General features: G+C 40.9%; 1 protein-coding gene across 1 annotated transcript; it reads left to right on the top strand.

Annotated features, from left to right (window-relative positions):
• The first annotated feature begins 1,417 nt into the window (after positions 1 to 1,417).
• Positions 1,418 to 23,191, top strand: LOC119739353 (protein phosphatase 1 regulatory subunit 12A-like). The gene is made up of 9 exons (XM_038214250.1): positions 1,418 to 1,491; positions 4,329 to 4,474; positions 6,203 to 6,306; positions 10,978 to 11,105; positions 12,815 to 12,940; positions 13,194 to 13,269; positions 18,108 to 18,228; positions 20,511 to 20,598; positions 21,807 to 23,191. Exons 2-9 carry the CDS (start codon positions 4,353 to 4,355, stop codon positions 22,944 to 22,946), a joined length of 1,905 nt encoding a protein of 634 aa, XP_038070178.1. The 5' UTR covers positions 1,418 to 1,491; positions 4,329 to 4,352; the 3' UTR covers positions 22,947 to 23,191.
• Positions 23,192 to 23,297: the final 106 nt, after the last annotated feature.

Raw genomic sequence — 23,297 nt, forward strand, 5'->3', positions numbered from 1 at the left:
GGAAAGTTTGCCTTTCACGTCTTGCGCTGTGTGCAGTGGATAATATACGGTACTCATACACATGTTGTGTTCATGCATGGCACCATCATAACTATGGCCTATGTACACAACTTCCATGATTAAATCCGATTCCGAGGCGTTGGTTGTCCGGGACCAGACTCGTATTTCAAAATCAAATTGTCAGAAACAACCATTCTGAATGTGAAATATGCGTATTGCGTGTGGCTGAGATCACCCGAAGTGCATCATGTCGTAAAAGTCTCGCGGGGCTTAGAAAAAAGTAATGGGAAATGACATAATGACCGAGTTGGAATGATGTACGCAGTATGACAAATGGGCCCTGAGAGGGTTGCACAGCTGCAGATTGGGGAGTGATTTCCCACAGGATAATGCAGAAAGATAGAAGGTTATAAATGCATACATCATAGGGTACATGTGCATGTGCTGTAGAACCATGTGCATGTACATTTACTGTACAGGGCGAGTCAAAACAAGCAAAATCCAAATGTCGAGACTATTGTTTTAGTGAAGTTCTGCATGTATCACTTTGAAAATGTGGGATATGAAAGCCCAATTCATAAGCTTTCTTTTAGTACAAGAATCATTCAAATCACTCATGTACTTTTCAAGTTACGGAATTTTAAAAACAATCACCGTTTTAATGTTCTGTCCACGGATCACAAAAAAGGTGTGCGTTCTTTCAGCAAAACGAAAACAATTCACGCACATCCCTATGTGATTTGTTTTCATTTCGCTGAAAGTCTAACATTCAAAGAACACTCACCTTCTTGTGATCCGTGGACAGAACTATGAAACGGTGGTTGTGTTTAAAATTCTCGTAACTTGAAAAGTACATGAGTGATTTAAATAATTTTTGTACTAAAAGAAAGCCTATGAATTGGGCTTTGGTATCCTATATTTTGAAAGGGCTACATGCAGAACTTCACTAAAACAATGGTCCCGACATTTGGGTTTCGCTTTTTTTACTCACCCTGTAGAACACCACAACAGGGTGTCCCAAAAAAACAGTTGTAAAGTTCTACATTTTAATGTAACATAATTTACTGTCTACCTCTATATAGCCTCCCCCCCCCCCCAATAAAAATCAATTGTTTGGTTAGAAGGATGTATGTACCCTGTACATCCCCAAATAATATAAAATTCTCATTTATAGTACATTTGATTGATTGTGTTCAATTACTCTAATGTGTTGGAAAATGAGGGAAAAGCACTTGCCTTGGACATGCCTCAATATATAATAAGGATCAGAAGCTACATGTAGCGGCCACTGTGCCATCAACCTGTCAGAGCTGCTTGACTACGCTTGATTTATTCCCAATCAGATGAGCCTGATGTAGTCATCTGCGCTAACCAATAATCCATCTTGTTTCTTTTTTTTTTCTCAATCGTATTATCACAGTTCGGTTGCTGTTGGAATCAGGAGTCAATCCCAACATTGGCAATGAAGATGGACTCACGGCGTTACACCAGGTGAGAGGTCTTAATGAAGCAGTTTTAGTATCCTTTGTCCTTTATTAATATAACATCCCCCCTGTTGTTTAATTATTATTAATAATTCTTATTTATTTTCTGGTAATGAAACCAAGGATTCCTCAAAAGCGCCCTAGGCACTGTAGTTCGCAAGCCTAGAGAAACCTGTAGAGAGGAGACAATGAGAAGAAATTACAGTTTTAGTTTTAAAGGTGGGAGGAAAAGCCCAGAAGATTATTCTGGGGAAAACCCACAGAATCAGGTAGGGACTAAAAACCCAATCCACATGTTGGCCCAGGCGGGATTCGAACCCGGGTCACAGCGGTGGAAAGCGAGGAAAGTACCGCTACACCAACCTGACTCCCCCTCATACAGGTTGGATAAAAAAAAAACGAAACCGAGTTATTATTGCTAGGGAGGGCTACCCGGGTTTGTTGTAACGCCAATTGGACTTTGGCAAGGCCAATGGCTGCTCAAGGTTGCGACGTGTGAAGTGTGATAGGTCTTTCCACATTCAGGAGGAGAAGTTGGATAAGAAGAGATATAGCTTTATCAAGTGAACTTTATCAGCCAAATGCACATGACAATTCTCAGACACTCTGAATTGCGTCTGAACTTTATGAATATGAAGGGAAAAGACATTATGATGAGCAACATAATTGTGTTTAAAACCAACCGTTTTATGTCATCTTTTTCAAACCATCTGCATGACAGGCTCTTGACCAATAGGAATGAGTAAACTGTCTCTCAAGTATTTATGAATACAGTTTTAGGGATTTGCCCGCGCAATTTCAATATAAAAAATCCTGTAATTGAGTGTGAAACATATGTTTACTTTTAGATGACAAAATTTGTGTAAAATGTAAATAAAACTCGTTGTTTTTACATCAACACGTGATCAAATAAGCATTTGATTGGACAATGGAGTCATAATTCTTCCATTACCAGAATCTAATCCCAGTACCTGTGCAGACTGTTTTAAAATCCATTTTGTTTATAAACATAAAGCGTGAGTGTCACAGGAATCCCAAATAGTTTACTCAAGCCAGTCACCCTAGCATTGATTACATATCTTGCATCGACGCTCCCTCAGCGATTCGTGAAAAATCTGCCGCCACACGCTGAGTGAGTAGCATGATTCCCCCCCCCCCATCCCCCCCCCCTTCCGTGTTCACGTCAATGCCTAAATTTATGCGCTTTACCGGTCTCACCGAAGGTGTGAAGCCAGAGTGCAGAATTATGAGGAGTTACCGTGGCTACCCTAAATGACTCTAATGGTGGTTAATGTGCCAGGAGGCTGAGAGTGTTTGGCAGGGTTTTTTTTTTTTGGTGGGGATCAATTTCAGTCAAATAAAGTAAGCTTGAACTGACGGCAAGTGGCATAGCCAGACAATGTGGGATATCAGCCCGTATCTTTAAATTGCTCTGGTGTTTCTGGCAGTGGCTGCAATATAGCACCTTGTAAACCAAGGTGCTACATAATGGGTCTCATATTTCTCATAAATTATACCTTTCTTTAATAATTGACATAATTTCCAGCGCCTTGAGTACCTAATTGTTGGTAGATACGTGCGCTACAAAATGTATAAGACTCCATTATTATTATTATTATAAGAACATTATCTTTATATTTGTTTACTCTACTTGTTCAATAAACAAACAGTAAAAAAAAAAATTAATGTTTCCTTGGTAATGCCTGAATTATGTCTTTCTGTACCACCCAACACTGCAAAAAGTCCAAACTTGTCTATTTCATAAATAAACCAGTTTTTCACATATCCAAAATTAATTTTAAAAATTCATGAAATGCATGAACAGTTGGCACACGTGTACATGTATGCATGTACACAGGTATTTAATCATACATTCTACAATGTACATTACAATTTGTATTTTTCTCGGGTTTCATATGGCTAAGTAGATTTTGTATTGGCGTTTGGAAAGCAAGCGAATGAAATAATATTACAATTTCTAAATTATATTTTTTCATGAAAAGACAATGTCAAAGACATAATTTTAAGCAGATATTTTTATGTATCTTTAGGTTAACTGTCACAGTTAACCAAAATTCATAAATACCTAAGACAGTTTACGCATTCCTATTGGTCGAGAGCCCGTCACGTGGCCGGTCTTAAACGGATGATAAAGACATGGCTAGCTGGTCTTAAACACTTTTCCAGTGTCACAATAAAATGAGGACTCCTAAAAATCCAGTGCCTCTTATCGTTTCATTGGTTGAACGTTCACAATCCTCACGTGGGCATGCGCAACACTACCAGGGAGTCTTAATTTTATAGTTCTAAATTCAAAACGCAATGCGCCAGGTGCGTTCTGCGGGACATCGCGCAGAACATGATACGCGCGCGTCAATCTCCATAAAAGGGTTGTTTACATCTTACTCGCCAGCTGAACACTCCATTATTTTGCAAGAGGGATGTTTCAAAAAGCATAAAGTGAATTTGTTGAACAAAATCGGGATGTTTTGAACGAATTATATGATTTTTTTTTACCGAAAAGGTATTTATGAATGGGAATAAATATGTGCTCCATCGGTATTTATCACTCTGTTTAAGACCACTTAGAGTCTGGGTGCTGATAATTACCCTCGCCTCCGGCTCGGGTAATTATCAGCACCCAGACTCTAAGTGGTCTTAAACAGAGTGATAAAAACCTCCGGAGCACACATTTATTCCCTTAATAAATTTAATTATTTCAGTTACAAATAAAAATAAATGTACAGTTTCTTGATCCAGTGGTGTTTTTACCTTCCTACTTTGTAATTTCTTTTATGCAAACGTTTGATTGGTGGTTGTTCTTTTCTTCATTTGCATCATCAGTGCTGTATTGATAATAACGAGGCCATGATGAAGCTTCTAGTGGAACACCATGCCGACGTGAACGTGACGGATCGAGAACTCTGGACGCCATTGCATGCATCGTCAACCTGCGGACACGCTAACCTGGCGCGCTTTCTTGTTTCAAAGTACGTATTTCAGCAAATAGTACTACTAAATGAACACTACTTAATGTGGACTATTATATTGGCACATTTCTTTTAGTCAGTGGCGGGTCTAACACCCCCACCCCCCCTTGAGTCCCCCATAAAATAAGAAAATAATGTAAAATAGCACATGCCTGTTAAACCATCCCCCCCCTCACTCCCAAGCCAAACCTCGCCCCCAGCCAAAGTTGGATCTGCCCCTGTGAGTTCATATAAAACATTGGCAGCATGTGTGCCAAAACTGCACATGTTTTAAACATTTACCAGGCATTCCTGCTTGAAACGTCGTTATTCTCGGTATTTTGTTATTTTAAACCGTGCTCCTGTGTTTATTTTAGCTCCTTGTTTTAAAAAAAACACTCGGCTGCTAATATATCACCCTTGATTCCTTCATTTCTGAGATTGAATAACCGACGGTACATGTATCAAATTGCCGACTTCCTGCAACACCAACGCACGTGAGCGAGACTGGGACACGGTTTGTTATTTTTAGCGACAGCGGAACGCTAGAACCTTTGACATACGGAGGGAGTAGGGTTGCAACACGGCCCGACAATCGACTTCAAGATTGTGTGTTTGGTTTGTAGCCACGTGAGGTCCTTGTGAGCAGAGAGGGGGGAAAAATCCATATATCCTTGTTAGAGTCGGTGAAACACTTACTGTTTCCTCCATTTATAACAATGTCTCAGACATGGTTTGTTGCGCGGCAAATTGCGCTGTGACTGATAAAGACAGGTTGGTCTGTCATCCGTTTTCAACAAAATAGAAAAATGAGGGCTCCTTTTCGGGGTCACGCTTCACGCATGTCTTTAAAGCCTGACAGCCAGTGCGTCACACACCTAGCATTTACCATCACCGGCGTTTCGGGGGTGCGATACTGCACCGCTAAAATGAAAGCTAAATATTGGTTTAGCTAACCAGGAGTAATATTCAATCAATCACTCTTATTTTTTTTTTCGCTCGGTGGAGAATTGTAAACTATCGCATTCCATTTGTGCATGTACCAATTAGCACTGCTGTGTTTTTGTTGAACTCTGTGCGTCGGGAATCTAAATTTGTTGCTCAAACTCACTATTGATTTAGTGTACGCAGGCTTAAAAAATTGTTTATTCTTGAATTTTTGGCAGTTTGCTGTGCATGTACATGTACTTCTGCTGACTACTGCGCGATGCGTTTTGTTGTTTCTTTGGCTCGTAAGCTGGCTGGTACATGCCAGCTTGCTAGTAAATTGGCTGATAAAATGGCTAGCTAGTACATTGCTCGTAAGCAAGATCTTTGCAAATTGATTTGGGTTTTTTTTCCAATAAAACATTTATTAACAGCCAGAAGTTTGAATGAGATATCTGCCGACCACTTCTCCAATTCACACAAGTACATTGATCCTAAGTGTCGAACTGCAATTTTAAAAATATTTGCATCTTCGAAAAAAGGAACAAATTTAGATATCCTCAAAATGGGGCTCTTTCCATTCTAAAATTCTATTCTGTTTTTGTACATTGTAAACGTTGGTCTTGAATTTGTAAAAAAAGATGTATATTTTGAGCGTTATTTATACTAACTGGCATCCTTTTGTTTCAAAGCATCCGTGCATATCAATGTCGAGTTGTCGAACAACTGAATAATGTACACTGTTTCATGCAATCAATAATAAATGGTTTATGAGTTTTATGTCAACAATTATTGAAATATTGATATTTTTTGTCTGTGCAGAGGAGCGGAACTGCTGGCCATAAACTCTGACGGCAACATGCCGTATGACATTTGCGAGGATGAGGTCACCCTGGACTACATCGAATCCCAAATGGCGGAAAGAGGTGGGTGGATATCGGTTTACGATTGCGGACGTGTTTGCATAGCGAAATTTTATATATACCCTACCAATAAGGAGTCCTTTTTCTGATGTGGCCGAGTTGTTCCGCTTGCATGCCATTCCTTAGGGAGCCCGCACCGGAATGCCTTTTTTTTATAAAAAATTCACACCAAAGTTTGTAGAATGATCACCACGGCAACAAGGGAATGAGCTGGCGCATATTCACGCCAACTGTTTACTGTGTGATGGAGGAGGAAGCAGCCCGTTAACGGCGGATTTCAGAGGTGTAACCAAGGGATCTCGGTTGCCTGGAAACCCCCTCAGTTTTATTTGCCGTGTGCAAAGTTCCATGAAAGGGGTGTTCCCGATTCGGAACAGATTTGCCAGGATTTGACATTTAGGTCACATGTTTTCCTGTTTTCATAGAATTCGATATGGGTTTGCGTCAGTGCTTCTTTCCAAGCTGGAGAAAAAAAAAATTCAATTTCAATAAAGTGTTTTCATGTTTTCTTCTGTGAAGATGCCATATTTCAGGAGGAATATGTTCCCTTCAACCCCAGCGATGTCCTGATCTGACGTAAATCAGTCTTTATTACCAGTCTGTGAATTGACTCCACACAGACGTCAATTTAATTGGTCCAAAGCGCCCTCTATTGACCATGAGCGAATATGATCACGTGACCTTACCTGCAAATGGTTGACAACTTTACCGATAACATACCACAAATAAAAAATGTGGTTACACCTCCCGATCCATGCATGACTTAAATTTTGGGTACTTGAACCTTGATTCAAAAAAAATAATTTTCTGCTGAAGTTCTTTGGTACATGTATATTTTTAATAACGACACATCATGGGCCTAAATCCAAGACGCTGCACAAACCCAATGGCACAATGCCTGTAACTAAACCAAATTGGGTCACCAAGTCTCATGTAGATTAAATGGTGGTTTGGATGTCATCCTCAATCCAAACTATGACTGCCAAACCTCTGTGCAGATTTTGACATATTCAGGGTAGTTAGGGTTTTAATGTATTCAGGAAGGGTGAAAAATAGTAACACATTACAAACATAGCGGCAAGTAGATACAGTAATCCTGAAAATCGTGCGGCTCCCCTATCCCTGCTTACAGTGTAAATACCTTCAAGAACCCCAAACCCAGTTGTCATCCAATTTTTTTTCCCCCGGGGGCCCCGTGCAATTGCGAGGTGGAGGGAAACGGTATTCCAAAATAGCCATAAATGATCAATTCCGATGATTAAATTTGACTGCCTTCCGGCAATTTCCGGCCAAAAAAAAAAATCAGAGCCCTGCTAGACTCTCGGGCCTGATTGATTTCTCTGAGATAGCGACACGAGTATCACCCCCCCCCCCCCATTTCGCCCCTCCTGCATTTCTTACAGCGTGTTGATGTTGCGGAAGATGTAGAGCCTTCCCTTAGCCCTGTTTCCTGTGGGCATTTTTTTTTACTACAAGTGCATGAATGTAGGAACCTTGCTAAATTACTCTCGAATTTGTCACGTTGCAAAAACCTATTTTTGGCACATGAGTCATTCCATACATTTAGGGTCCCAAGTGTGACATTTTCCTGTCCCTGTTACCTTCGTATTTCATAATTTTCCATTCAAGTATCATTGAAAGTGACTTCAAACAATTTGTTATTATTTTGTTGAGTAGGTAGTTTGCTATTCATAATCACTCTTAAGCCCTTTTCACACTAGACCCTGTCAACCCGGGTTGAGCCCAACCCTGGGTGAACCCAGCGCTGCCCCGGGTTGAGTTATGGATTTTCAACCCCGCGTTCAACCCCGCATTGCTTGGCACTTGTTACATTCAAATCAAGCTTATCACGCTCAGTTACTACTGTTTTGAACCCTGGCAAGAATTTCAACCCGGGTTGAAAATCTCAACCCTGGTCTTGAGCAGGGTTGAGTTCAACCCCGGGCGAACTCAATCTCGGGGTTGATGCAGGGTTGACGCAGGGTTGAAATTCTTCAAGTGTAAAACGATGCATGTTTTCAACCCTGCGTCAACCCTGCGTCAACCCCGAGATTTGTCTAGTGTGAAAAGGGCTTTAGAGGATGACTACATCAAGGATTGCATCACAATTATAAAATCACAGATGTCAGACAACGTTACAGTAGCTTGGTTTTACCATAGAGAAAGGACACATGGTTCTACCATCCTAATATCCTGAAAAATCCTCCAAAACGTGCTGACAGGCCTGGCAGATTTTGGCAGAAATCTGGGAGGCAAATGTTAAATTCACAGTTCCTGTTTTTTTTTATTATTTCAATTTTTCTTTTCAATATTGATCTGGTCAAAATCCCAAAGAAAACAGAAAAATTGAAAAAAAATTGAATTTTACCCTCCCCCCCCCCCCCCCCCCCCCCCCCCGCCCTTTAAAAATATTCCACCGAACCACCTGTACACTCAGACTGAGCATCGTAAAGAATCTCTTCTCTTAAACAGTACATGTTAACATCCACAGCATGTCAAATTAAAACGCCGACCTTTTTCAAACCAAGGTTGTAATGTCTAGAGACGCCGGCAACATCTGAGTATCATTAAGCGGCAAAGCGGGGACGCCCAGCAAATAAAAAGTCCCAGTCTATCAGTGGGCCTGATCAATACAGCCCAGATCAATAGCGTTAGAGCGTACATGTATCTCTCTGGAGACCGGCTTATATTTACCCAGACTCTGTATCAAGTATCTCCAGGTCTTTATTTTCTCTCCGCCTCACTCCCCCCCCCCCCCCCCCCCATCATCTTGAGGATGCTGTCTCTGCGGTAGACTTCCTTCGCTGGCCCACAATGGACACACGATTTCCCTTCCGAATTTCGAAAGAAAGGCCCGTCTCACATCACAGATTTTATGTCGGAGCACGTACGGTGCCTTAGTACATAGTCTGTTAAATTGTATCATAGATGTTGAACATTTTGCTGTGGTCATTCACAAAGAAGATATTCGTTTTACTGATTTGACACCAAAATCCATTAGAGTAACCAAGTAACCTTGGAGACAATATTACGTAAATAATTGGAATAGTTCCGAGCTCTTGCAAATCTGTAAAAAATGAAAGTGTCCCCCCCCCCCCCCCCCAAGGAAGATAGGGAGTTGGGATTCTTTAAACAGAAATCTGTTCAAATAGTGTGTGCAAAAATATGTTAATTTTCAAATTAAAAAAAAATCAGGGGAAAAACCCCAAAAGGTCTCAGTCTTAAATAGATGGCGGTGGTTGAAGTACTGTACATTGCACAAATGACAAGGAAACAAATTATGGATAATGCAAACAGTTCCCAGCCTTTCTCGATTAAACTAATCTGCAGATAAATTTCCCATCCAAATTTCCCAATAGGATTAGCTCACACAATTCCTACCAATAAGCATGTATATGTACATGTACATGTATGTTATTTGCAGAAAGGGCAGTTGACCTTTTTAAACCCTTAGACTGTTATTCTTAAACAGAGGACAAGTTGGTGACCCACTTTACAAAGGTGAAATCTACCTGACAGGCCTTTACAGTGCAGTTCTTTGGGCACATGATTTGTATGGCTTCCCGCAGTCTGACATCTGAATGGTTTTAACATAATACAGAATAACTCCCAGAACATCAAGGTTAACAAATCATTGTGTAGATGTATTTGACTCGTTAAGTGTTCAGGAAAGGAAACCATACATGTTATTACAGAAACCACAGACATACGCCTTGTGTATTGTTCTACAGATTCCTGGACAGAAAGCATTAGTTAGTGAATCCCGGACTAGAATTCGAGGTTTAAGGAGGGGAAGTATGGGATCTGTCATATTGTGCAGAGGATGTTTCCAATTTGTTGAACAATTCCTTCAACGGTGTTTGTGTGGTTCACTGCCATTGTGCGCAAGTGTACCTACCGGTATACAATGATAGGAAATGGTGGGATTAAAATATTAAAAAATCATTGTCCTCAAGTTAACATATATTCATAAATACCTGAGATAGTTTACCCATTCCTATTGGTTGAGAGCCTTTCACATGGGTGGTTTTAAACCGCTGATAAAACACCGGCTGGTTTTAAACACATCGCACAGTACGCGTCGCATGCGCCAATCTCCATAAAAGGAGATGTTTAGCACTAAGCGCGTGAGGTACGTACCATTGACTGGCCAGGGGGGTGTTGCACAATTTAAACATGAGGTAAAATTGTTGAACAAAATCGTTCGAAAATTGTGAATTTTTGACTTGTTTTGACTTTTGGACCAAAAGGTTTATGAATGGGAATAAATATGTGCTTGGCTGGTATTAAACAAGTACTTTTAAACCGGCAAGGGGCATGGACGTGGATAATGACGCTAGCGTTTGGCTCGGGCCATTTTCTGCTTCCAAACCCTAGCTGGTTTTAAACGTATGTGTTTGAAACTTACCAAGCACATATTTATTCCCTTAATGAAGATAGTTTAGTCAAGTTCAGCTTAAATTGAAATCGCTTCTATGATGTCTGGTGTTTTTTATATAACTTTCTTGTCTTCGATTTCTTAACAATTAAGTCTTTGTCATTTTCAAAATGGAAAATTATCTTCTTCATATCTCCTAAATATTTTAACCTTATGTAAATTAAAATTAAAATTAACTCTTTGTGTCTAATTTTGGCATGTCTGGTTTCTTGTCTCCTGTTCTGTGCTCCATACAGGTATCACACAAGATCAGATTGATGAGCTGAGAGACGTGGCACCCAACCGCATGCTACAAGAACTCAGTGAGCTCATCAAGAGCAACGAGGGAGATCTAGAGGCCACCGACGAGATGGGTGCTACATATGTAAGCAAGATGTCTGTATTTAACCCCGACCCTAACCCAAGTCAGTCAGTAGTGGCCAGTAATAATAACGGAGTCTTATATAGCGCACGTATCTACCAACAATTAGGTACTCAATGCGCTGGAAATTATGTCAATTATTAAAGAAAGGTAAATTAAGTTTATGAGAAATATGAGACCCATTACATGTATGTAGCACCTTATAATGATTTACAAGGTGCTGCAGCGCATATTGCAGCCACTGCCAGAAACACGGGGGAAAACCCCTTCTCTTAGCGATAAGTGTAACTGGGTTCTTCAACGTGCATTACACAACACACGGGACCTACGGCTTTACGTCCCATCCGAAGGATGTAGGAATAATGGTAAAGTGCCTTGCTCAAGAGCACTAGCACCATGTTCCCACGGTCAGGATTCGAACCCATGTACCACTGCACACAAGTCGAGCACCGTAACCATTGGACCACAGCGCCCCACAGTACACAACAATTCCCCGCTATTTGTTCTCACCAATTAGCAAGAGGTGGGCCATTCTATAAATTTAGGGTCCAAACTGTGACATTTTTTCCTGTCCCTGTTACATCTGGACTTTTCAATGTGCCGCTCAAGTGTCATTGAAAATGAGTTCAAACTATTCTCATTTGGATGTTGGGTACAATGGAGTTTGCTTAACATATTTCACTCTTAGGCAAGAAAAGCATTTAAGAGTGCATCAGGAATTTACAAATCATAGATCATGTAACAGGAACGGTAAGAAAGTGGACCCCAACATTTATAGAATGACCCCTTCTACATGTAGTTGTTGGAGTCGGTGGGATTCTGACTCTAACGTAGGGCGCCAAGAGAAAACTCAAAGGTACAAATGTAAACTGATGCAAAAATTACGAACAAATTTGAAACAATTTTGACAAAAACTGGAAAAAAAATTCAGTCATCCATCACCAGCCAACAGAATCAGTTGCGATGATAAAACTGGGTCAGTTTAAGCAGATATTGCTTATGTTAGCATTGTATACATGCGTTTAGCGCAAAACTGTGCTGAGAACTGGGCCATTTGCATGGCTCTGCTAACCACAGAATTCCACGCTTACGATCACCATTCTCGTGCTAACAGCGCTAGTAGAAACCTTCTGTGCTAACCCTGTAAGCACAGAATCCTTAGTTATGGGATGCACACATGCGCATAAGCAAAAATTCCTTGCTAACCCATGAAACACACTTACCGTAAGCACAAGATTTGTTGCTATTTTTTGTCCTGGGCCCAAAGAGCATGCGGGTACATGTACATATATATGCATGTACGGTACATTGGACATAACATGTCATTTACATATATAACATATGGTATTTTTGCTGGTAACTTGTATTGCGGCATTAGTTACATTTAGGACCCCTCCATCTTTTCGCCGTTGCTATTTTCACGGAGCTCGACCGTTGCTCATGCGTCAGTTGTAAGCCAAATGGTTCTCAGACTTTACTTCCTTTTTAAAAAATCCTTCAGAGCCATCGGAAAGAAAATTTTAATCTAGTCTTCTGCCTGCCGTTTAGGCGAGTTCAAAACAAAAAAGTGCTTTTTCATTCTCTTGTATAGGAAGGGGTCCTAAAAGTAACTGATGCCGTTGTTGCACAGCAAAATATTTTAAGCTCACCAAATTTGTTTACTTCTTTCAGTTGATATTTGAAGAGTTCTTGTTTGTTATTGTTCCTCATAGCTTCACATAGCCGCAGCCAACGGCTACGACAAAGTGGCCAAGTTCCTGCTGGACAGCAACGTCGACGTGAACGCCAAAGATAGCGATGGTTGGCAGCCTATACATGCAGCAGCATGCTGGGCTCATGTGAGTTAAAAACTTGAAAATCGCATCGTTTCGCTGCTCTATGTTATAAAAATATGGGGATGAATAAAATGAAAACAGTAGTTTTGATTGATGTCTTAAAAAGACAGCATGCTGGGCTCATGTGAGTTAAAAACTTGAAAATCTCATCGTTTCGCTGCTCTATGTAAACAAAATATGGGGATGAATAAAATGCAAACAGTAGTTTTTGATTGATGTCTTAAAAAGTGTATCCATCATTTCTTTTCAACAACAGGGAGAAATGATCCAGTTACTGGTGCAGTATGGAGCCGATCTGGAGGCGAAAACAAACAACGATGAGACGCCACTCAGTAAGTTGACACTGCCAAGGACCAGGGCCCAATTTCATAGCGCTGCTTAACAGCCAATTTTATGCTAACAGAGCCTCCATCTATTTCATAGAGATTGTAAGCAGTAAGCACAGCAAAAGCACGCTTAACCCCAGAGGAATAAGTTGCTCAAATCAGTGACGCAACAATAGAAATCTCTATGCACGCCAACTGTTAGTACATCCACACCACCCACGAAATGGTGCTTAAGCTCAGCATCATTTTCTGCTATAGTAAGCACCAGTGTTGTTGACTGGAGTCGCTGACTCGGACTTGAGTCGGACTCGAGTCTCTATTTTTTTGACTCGAGACTTGACTTGACTTGGGAAAAAATGACTTGGGACTTGACTTGACTTGCTAAAATTTGACTTAGGACTTGACTTGACTTGGAAAAAAAATGACTTGGTTACAACTCTGGTAAGCACAACTTTTCTGCTAACTGTTAAGCAGCGCTATGAAAATGGGCCCACCCTTGATGATTGGTGTGATACAGTGCTACACGGAGCTTGCTCTGAACGGCTAACTCCAAATTACTTGGGTATGGCTGGTTTATTGTACATATGCCTATGGAAGCAGATGAAGCCGCTTCCCATAGACATGTGTGGTATTCCTAGCCATAGCCATTTGATTCGGACATGACCTGTCCGTCTGCACTGTGTAGCTACACCCTTATGGCAGCATAATGAATCTCGTAGAAATTTATAAACTTGTAAGGGCAAGTTTAAGGTGATGGTTGGGGGTTCTAGCCACACCCCTTCCATCAGACAAGTGTGAATTTATTTACATCGTGCAACTTTTCCTGGGATCAGCTGATTTCCCCTTTTTTTACTTCCCATGTGTGCCATTGAAAATAGAAAAACCCTGTACAAAGTCTTGGAAAGATTTGAGTTTCCCTTTTTTGTGACTTCCCAGTTGCATGCCTGTACATAAATTAGCCAGCTGGGTGGAGTCATGTACGAATGTATTACTTAGACCTCAATTTGCATGTTGATCCCAAGTGGGCGTGGTATGCCGTGGTGAAACACTATTTGCCCATTTGTCATCATCAGCGTTATGTTTTGCATAAAAGGGATATGTTTTGGAGTGTTTTCATAGAGATAATATTGAAATTTTGAACTATTGAAAGTCTGAAAGAAACAAATTTGCCAAAAAGCAAAACAAAACAAAGAAATCATTTTTTTTTCACTGCCAAACCGTGACTTCAGAGGACAGTGAAATCATAGCATAGTACATTGGATACCTCTCCCTTAACTTTGCATTTTGTGCACACTGGTTAGGCCTTTTACAAAAAAAACATGACACATCAGACAGACAGTGTAGGATCTTTTAATATAGGATTGTATGCACATGTAACTTTAAAAATAAGAAAAAATAGCAAATTTCCTTTCCAGAAACTCTCGGCTGATTGATTGAGGGATTCAATCTCTGTATGTGTTAACTGAAACCTGTCAGCCATCACTTTGAAAATTCCTGGAATCTTAGCTCACCCCACCTGTCCCCTTTGAAATTCCCATATCTGTTACAGACTTTTCCATCTGTTACAGACTTTTCCAAATTTGATTTTGAGACTGAATTTGAGGTTTTCAAATAAACTAAATCTGTGATGAAATATCTTCCATAATATTATTCTTTGAAAAATAGAATTAGCTGTTGCAAACTGCTTACCAACCAAAAGGACCTATGGTATAAATGCAAAAAAATAGTTAGTGGCCTGACGTTTCGACCCTAGCAGAGTCTTTCTCGAAGGCTAAATGACAAGACTATAAACATAAACAGGTACATGTATACATTACTGATGTAGCAAAAGCAGTCAAGTGGAAATAGATGATGCAGAGGAAAATACACAGAGAAAGCAGGTGGCTGAACAGAAAGGAGGGTAACAAAAGGGAGGGGGATTGGGGGAAGGGGGTGGTTGACCACAAGAGGTGGGGAACACAAAGGACAAAGTAAAAGATGGGGAGAGGGAGAGAAAGGTACATGTAGTTAATTGGTGAATGAGGTAGACTGGGGGGGGGGGCTTATCTGTGGTGAAAAGGAGAAGGCAAAGACAAAAAGTTATTAGTCATTTCCTTCTTGGATGTTCAGACCATGGGGTTGAATGGTCTGGAGATGTCTTATCCATAATATTATTCTTTGGTAAACGAAATACACAGGCATCAGGAAGTATAAATAACATGTATTTTCATTGCCTACAAAAAGCCAAATACAGGAAAGTTCTGGTAAAAAAACAAATGTATTTCCTTGTACGTGTTGGCTTCAAAATTTCCCTCTCAGTTCACCGACCCTCCTTATAAATCTTTGAAATTTTATTTCAGTCACTCAAAAAAATAATGACAAACTTGTCCTATTAAGTTTTGGTTCATGTATTTATATCGTAATTAAATTGTCCTCTGAAGTTCATGGGTAAGGTCTTGTTTGCAATAACGATCGTACGACCCCGTTAAATAACTCAATTAAGAAACAATCACACGACCCCATTAAAAAAAACAATTAAGAATCAATCAAACCGTCCGTGACAACACAAGAAAAAAGAACCACCGATATGGTGCAGTCTGTCATACACAAACATTCCAAGTTTATGAATATTTGATTTCAATAATCCAGCGTGCACGGGCAATAAATATAAGCGACCTTTCATTGATACAAGTTGGAGTCCCGGGGACTTGGGGCGAGCGTGACCTTTCTATTAACGGAGCCCTCGTCGATAGTGACAGACTCCAGACGCAAACGTTAACCTCAACTGAATCAACAACAGGCGGATAGAGGAACCAGTTTGTGGAAGATTTCTTTCTGTGGCAATATTACAAGGATGTAAATGTTTGTTTAACCTTATTATTACATTTTGCTGAATATTGAGGTTGGTGACAGGCAGATACAACAGAATAGTAACCCCGTCCTCGGTCCTTTTAGTTCCTGGTCCCAATCTCCCAGAACTAAAGCAGAAGAAAATAAAAAAAATGCTGAGCAAATCTGTGTGTTAAGCAGATAGCTGAGAACCAGTCAAAATCTGTATGCATTACATGACAATTTTGACTGGTAACCCATTTGCTTAGTAAATATTGTACGTGCTTGGAAAATTTAGCAGCCTTGTGAAATATACACGTACATGTAGCCCCTGGTATAAAATATGTTCCTGAACGTGCATAGGCTCTTCTAGATGTGATTTTGTAGTCAAATTTTGAAATTTTCACCTGTGAAAATTGTCAAAATGAATGGCATGGAATCTAGTGATACGTACGTGTAAACTTTACCGCTGTTGGCGGTTGTATTTTTTTTCCCAAATTCAATGTCTTATGAAACATTGACAGATTTGACAGATTGTCAAAATTATCAGAAAAAAATTAATGAGAAAAAAAGTAATCAGAAATAGTCCGAAAAATTGCCAAAATTAATTGCATGGAAAGTACATGTAGTGGTAGCGACATTTGTGACCTGCTGTGTCAAAATGAGGATTGTCCCCCAAAACATCGTTTTGAGTAATCGGTGCTGAAGTCTGATATACATGAAAAATCGATTTTGGTTATTTGGGGGTTTTTGTTAGCCAAGGTATCGAAGATTTACACTGTGCATTTTGATGGGGAAAAATATACCCCCAAAAGCGGAAAAACTGAAGAATGTCTTTTGTTGCCGTTGGCGGCGTAATGCATATTTTTTTTCAAAGCCATTTTTCTCGAAATGAGGTTGGCGAAGTTCGGTAGGACACTGTTGAAGTTCTTGCGCATATCTTTGGATTAAATTAAGCTACAGAAATAAATTTGGCATCATTGGAAAGCTAAAGATTTGTGCTTTAACATGATGTACCGGTATATAACTTTAAAAGCCAAAGGTGGGGGTTATTTCTCATTATGGTATGGCAGGTCACATTTAGACTTTGCCTCTGTTGGCAGTTATAATTTTTTTTTTTTTCAATTTCGATGTTTCGTCTTATGAAACATGTCATGCAGATTCATTTTAAACAGGTTGTTTGAGTATCAATTGTACTCTAATTAAGGCTTTCTCATATCTGTTTTTGGTTTAATACTGATGGGTCTACATGTACGTATGTGAATGTGTACATTTTCTTTCCCTTTCGACTTTTATTGTATAGACAGAAGCTTCCCGAATGTATGACTGACATTTTTTTGTACTTTTTGTCTACAACATGTAGAAGGTGCAGTCTCGAACAAATATAGCAAAAACCTGACGTTGCATGTCATCCTATATACACGTACATGTGCAAAGACGTCCTTCTTTCCCCCAGTAGTTTTGAACCCCCCATATATGCAATTTATTACTCTATTTCATTGTAGGCCACCTGTCAAGGTTACTGAATGGAATTCATTGTCCACCCACAAATTATATTTGGAATTATTTGACAAGGAAGTGCTTTTAATAGCAAATCCAATTTGATGCACAACACGTCGGTCAAGCGTAAAATGGAATTGTATAAATTGATCCTGAACCCATACGGCACTTCTTTGTGATCAGTGTTCCATGACACTTGCACAGAGATGTTTTTACCCTCATAAAATTTCCTCTTCAGTTTGATAATCAACACGACCTCCTCTATTTTAACTATTTGAAAGAACTTTCCAATCATGGTTTATACAGTTTTATGTTTGTAGAGGGTCTAGAAATATCTCTTGGGGCAGAGTGGGGGGGGGGGGGGTCCCCACCGTGTTTTCGTTATCACTTTTTCTTCCCCTTAAAAAAATCATTCTTACATAATTGCAAAGCATGGTTTTGGTCAATTTTGAGGCAATGATAAAGTTATTTCTTAGATGATTTTCGCATGCATGACTTACTGACCCATTCTTATCATTCCCTCCACTTTCCTGCAGCAATATGCGAAGACGAAGATCTCAAGAATCTTATCAACCAATTGAAGGCGGAGATCAATGCCCATAATCATGCGATAGGAAGGGGGCTGATCCGACGAAACTCCAGTCGAAGCAAACGCAGGTTGGTCAACGGCCAGAAATCCGGAAGCAAAGGCTTCAACTCTTACCCACTAGGAATTTCCTTTTTATCATTTTAATCTCGAGCAGGAAATCTGCAAGGCTAGATGGAATAACCGAAAATCACTTTAACATGTCTCTCTCTGACGACTCATTCCTTTGTGGTTATGAGTGTACAATTGTTTAGACGGTTCTGACAATAAGTCTCTCTCAAATGACGTCACCACCTATTGCAACTTGTATCAGCGTTTTGGGAGTTGAATTTTTGTGGTGTGCCCAGAACCCATAGTGTCTCTTTTGCTGATTGATCATTTTCTGTATACGGCCCCAGAATCTGGAACAAACTTCCAGAATACATTAGAGATACCACCTCACTGCATACATTCAAGACACTCCTGAAAGCTCACCTGTTTCAGGAGGTGTACCATAATTTCCCTTCTTTTTGGTGCTCCATCAGCGCCTTAGAGCAAACTTTTTGATTTTGGCGCTTTATAAATTTCTTTTGATTGATTGATTGATTGGATATATTTTGATGAAATTTCAAGCAACATGCACGCGTGTTTAGAACATTTTACACACTGTCCGTACACCCACCTGATGGCGTTGAATACGCAGTTGTAATTTTCCTACCAAGATGGCTGTCTAGGAGAGGGGTTTAAAGGAATCATATATAATTTTGTTTTAACGACTGAGTCAATCTACACAAATTTTTCGCAGTGCTAAAAACATCTCTTTGAAAGGCGAATCCTTAATCTAAACTACCCCAAGTCCAGTACTCTGTGCTCTTAGGTTTTGTAGTAATTTCAATGGATTTCACATTTCGTGCAGCCTAGCTACTAATACATGTGCGTTACATAGGCTTCACGTTACAATAGTACAAAGAATGTTCCATACGTTGTCTGCAGCTTTTGACAGATTTGGGAAAGGCCCCAGCCAAAAGAAAAAAAAATATTCATTTCAGTTAGACAGGGTTGCGGGAGATTGTTCTCAATACAATAGGAAAATCCCCAAAGGATTTGATTTTCTACTTAAAATGGAAAACAAAATTGAAGAATTTTGCCAAAAGAAGTGGCAAAAAAATGTTGCCCCAAATCATCTCCAAGTGTAGACACACAGCACAGATCTAGCCACATTCTGATTAATAATATGATTAACACATTCTGTTTCTTTGTCAAGTTTGACACAATTGTTGTTGAGGTTTTTTTAAAGGGGGAAGTGATGTGATACTTTTGACAGACATCGTGCAACCAACATCCTTTGTGGGAAGTGGGTTGAGGGAAGTGGGTTGAGGGAAGTTGATGACTTGTTTTTATATAGAACAGGAAGTCAACATTAAGGTCACACTCTTTGTATGTAAACAAAAAGGGTCACCATGTGAAATCAGGAAGTGGTGGCTGACCTGTTCATTCTAGGGTTCATCTAGCCTTGGTCAATTGCTCTCGTCGTTATTTGTCCCGTACGCGGTCAATCCTCGGCATATATCCTCACGCGCTATGCACATGCATGTAAAAATACAGCGCGAACAGCGACCTCACGCGGCCACTATTTTTATATGCAAATCAGTTGGGGACGATCGAGAGCCTTGGTTCAATCGTCCATGTGAGGTTTTGGGGGTGGTGCTCATTATGTTAATAGCCTTAGCTGACCTTAAATGTCATTTTCTTATTGGTCGATCGTTGTGTGGAAACTTGCATAGTGAAACGTGGCACCATACATAATCCATACACGTACACGTTGTGTGTCTCTGCACACGGCACAAATGCACAAAAACTGTGGTTCCTGTCACGTCCGGAAAAGGCGAATAGCAGCAAATAATTTGATGACGTCCGGATTTACCAAGATGTGATTGGACACTCCACATATTAGCCCCGCCTACACTTATCTGTATTCGCATACGAGGTCGTGCGCTAGAAATCCAGCGCAAAATAAAGAAAAACATAAGCTTTTGCCGACGATTGAACCAAGGCTCGAGATCGTCCTCAACTGATTTGCATAAAAAATTAGTGGCCGCATGAGGTCGCTGTTTGCGCTGTATTTTTACATGCATGTGCATAGCGCGTGAGGATATATGCCGACGATTGACCGCGTACGGCGGGACGAATAACGACGAGAGCATTGACCAAGGCTAGGGTTCATCAAAATCATTCAAAACAAGTTGGGTTATTTTATTAATTTAACTACTAGGCCACACTCTCCCTTAAATATGGCTTTATCTCACATCAGTTTCCTGAGAATGTTGTCTTTTAACTGACCTTTTTGGGGTCTGATTTTCTTTACTCCTCTCAGTTCTTCCATAAGACGTAGCAGCAAACGGGAGAAAGGAGAACTACGGAAGCTGGACGCCAAGGGAGAAGCAATGTTCATCCAATCACAAGTAGGTTCCTGACCTCTGACCTGCCCATTACCATGACTTTATTGTAGTGCGACCCATTTGCCGGTTACTTCTTGTGGCTGGTCAAAACGAAAAATGGTTGCCTTGTTTTCATTAATAAATTTGATCTGCTGTTTAGGACCGTGTCACAACTGAGAATGTAAAACATTGGGGGGGGGGGTTGTTATAAAACTGTAGACCAATCCGGGCACGCTGTCAGTTTTATTGTGAAGGCCCCCTTCAATGGTGAAAAGCATTGTGCTAGCTATTGTTCAGATAATCCATCGTGGGACAGTTGCTTTGTACAATAGCGCGCACCATGGTTTCTGAATTGAAGGGGGACTCTTGAGTGTGCAGTGCCCGGATTTGTCTATTACTTTGACTTCAGCTCAGCAGTAAGGGGATTTGTGGCCTCTGACTTGAGGAGATTTTTGGCCTCTGACTTGAGGAGATGTGTGGCCTCTGTAATACTTCATGAGATTTGTGTCACCAGACTTGAGATTTGTGGCCTCTGACTTGGGGAGATTAGTGGCCTCTGACTGGGGGAGATCAGTGGCCTCTAACTTGGGGAGATTAGTGGCCTCTGACTTCAGGAGATTTGTGGCCTCTGACTTGGGGAGATTAGTGGCCTCTAACTTGGGGAGATTAGTGGCCTCTGACTTCAGGAGATTTCTGGCCTCTGACTTGAGGAGATTTCTGGCCTCAAACTTGAGAAGATTTCTGGCCTCTGACTACTCGAGTAAATTTCTGGCCTCTTGACTCAAGTAGATTTCTGGCCTCTGACTTGAGGAGATTTCTGGCCTCTGACTTGGGGGATTCCAGCTCATTACTCAAAGTCTATAATGCATACATATGGTAAAAGTGAGGAGTGTGTGCATGTGTTGTGGATATGAAAGGCTTTCATATGATTTATAAGCCAGAGAAGAAGCCATAGCCAGAGAAAAACCTGAGGTTTTAAAATTCCCGTGGCATCTGATAATAGCATGCAGAAACCAGCTACGTGGGTGAAATTCTCACTTCCAGTCTGCTGGCTGCTTGACTGGTACTAAGTGCTAAGTCAGCCTACCATAGCCAGATTACACTGCTGCCACACACAGCACAGCTGTCCACAGTTTTCCGTTTTGCATTAATATAAATCTTGAAAAAGAAATACTTGACGTTGCAAAAAATGAAACTCATGATTTTTTTTCCCATGATTACTTTTACCCCAGTCTCCCCAGGGAGATGAGATTCCAGCCACAGATATCGACGAAGTGAATGTGGACACGGAGGAAGTACCTCAAAGTCCGGTGTCGATAGCGTCGGTGACGTTGGACGGAGCAGATCAGGAGAAAGAGGAAAGAGGAGACATCAACGGTGCCTTAGAGACTGATATCATCCCATTGCCGGTCATAAACGAGGAAACACCGGAAAGTCCCGACAGGAAAGCTCAGCTGGAGAACGGCAACGATTCAGTGATGCGGAACGGAGGCGGGGGTGAGGACAAGCCTCAAACGGGAGGACTTGATGTGCCCACATTGCAGAGACAACCCAAGAGCATCCTGAAGAAAAGGAAGGAGCAAGAGGTGGTGGAAGACTCCAACGCCAAGAAGAGCAGGAAGGAAAAACCAAAGGAGGTTGATACCAGGAAGCAGGAGCTGGAGGAAGAAAGGCACAAGGAGAGAGAGGAACGGGAGAAGGCCAAGCAGCGGGAACGAGAGGAGCGACAACGGAAGAAGGAGGAAAAAGAACGGGAAAGGCAACGGATCAAAGAGGAGAAGAGACTACTCCGTAAACGGGAAAAGGAGGAGAAGGAAAAGGAGAAACAGCTGAAGCGGAAAACCGTCACGGTGGAGACGGAGAACGTGACAGAGGAGAACAAGATAGAGGAGAACAAGACGGAGGAAAGCCAAGACAAGCAAGAAGAGAGAGATAGCAACCATTCTGGACATATTGAGACACTGGCCGAGTTGAAACGGCACCGGGCCTCCGAGCATGCCAAGCGGACTCACAGCGGAGAAAGCATGGAAGAATACGAGACAAGCTACCGCAAGGATTCCGTTGACCTCCTGAAAGACCACAAGTCGCAGAACAGCACAAAGAAGAAGAGCCCGCACATTGTGCGCAAGATGCTGCCCCACAGGCTGTCCGGGAGTTACACGTTCAACGAGGCCAGCCAGGGCGACGGACACCGAGACTCCACGGGAAGCGAACAGAACGGCATCGGTGACCAATCAGGATTGAATACCTCGGAGTTGAGTAACACCTCCCTTGAACCTTACCCTGGGGACCCGCCCCTCAAACGGTTCACGGCGATTGAACCGGAGGTTATTGGCGGTGACGAGGACAGAAGATGCTGCATCATTTTGTGAAAGAAAAAAAAAATTGCATCCAATTTTTTTTTTTTTGCTGTCTGAGGCTGAACGCAGTATTTTCTAAAAATTTTTACTTGTAAATCCATACTGCTGTAAACTACTTTTCTGTCTAATCATGAATGAGGCCTAAGGAAAAAAAAAAACTTGCCGGCTTTAAAATAATGCAAGTTGGCAAAACTGCTTTGCTACCAAATAAACGTAAAAATGAAAAATACACAGTGGTTTGGCATTTTAAAAAATATTCTAAAAAAATAATAATAATTGAAAAGGGGACTCTATAATGTAATTCTGAAAAACAAATTCATCAGTTTCTCTTTTCTTATATTACAGTGCTGTAGGGTAGTCATT

This window comes from Patiria miniata, unplaced genomic scaffold (genome assembly GCF_015706575.1).
Source record: "Patiria miniata isolate m_02_andy unplaced genomic scaffold, ASM1570657v1 HiC_scaffold_30, whole genome shotgun sequence".
NCBI classification, from domain to species: Eukaryota; Metazoa; Echinodermata; class Asteroidea; order Valvatida; family Asterinidae; genus Patiria; species Patiria miniata.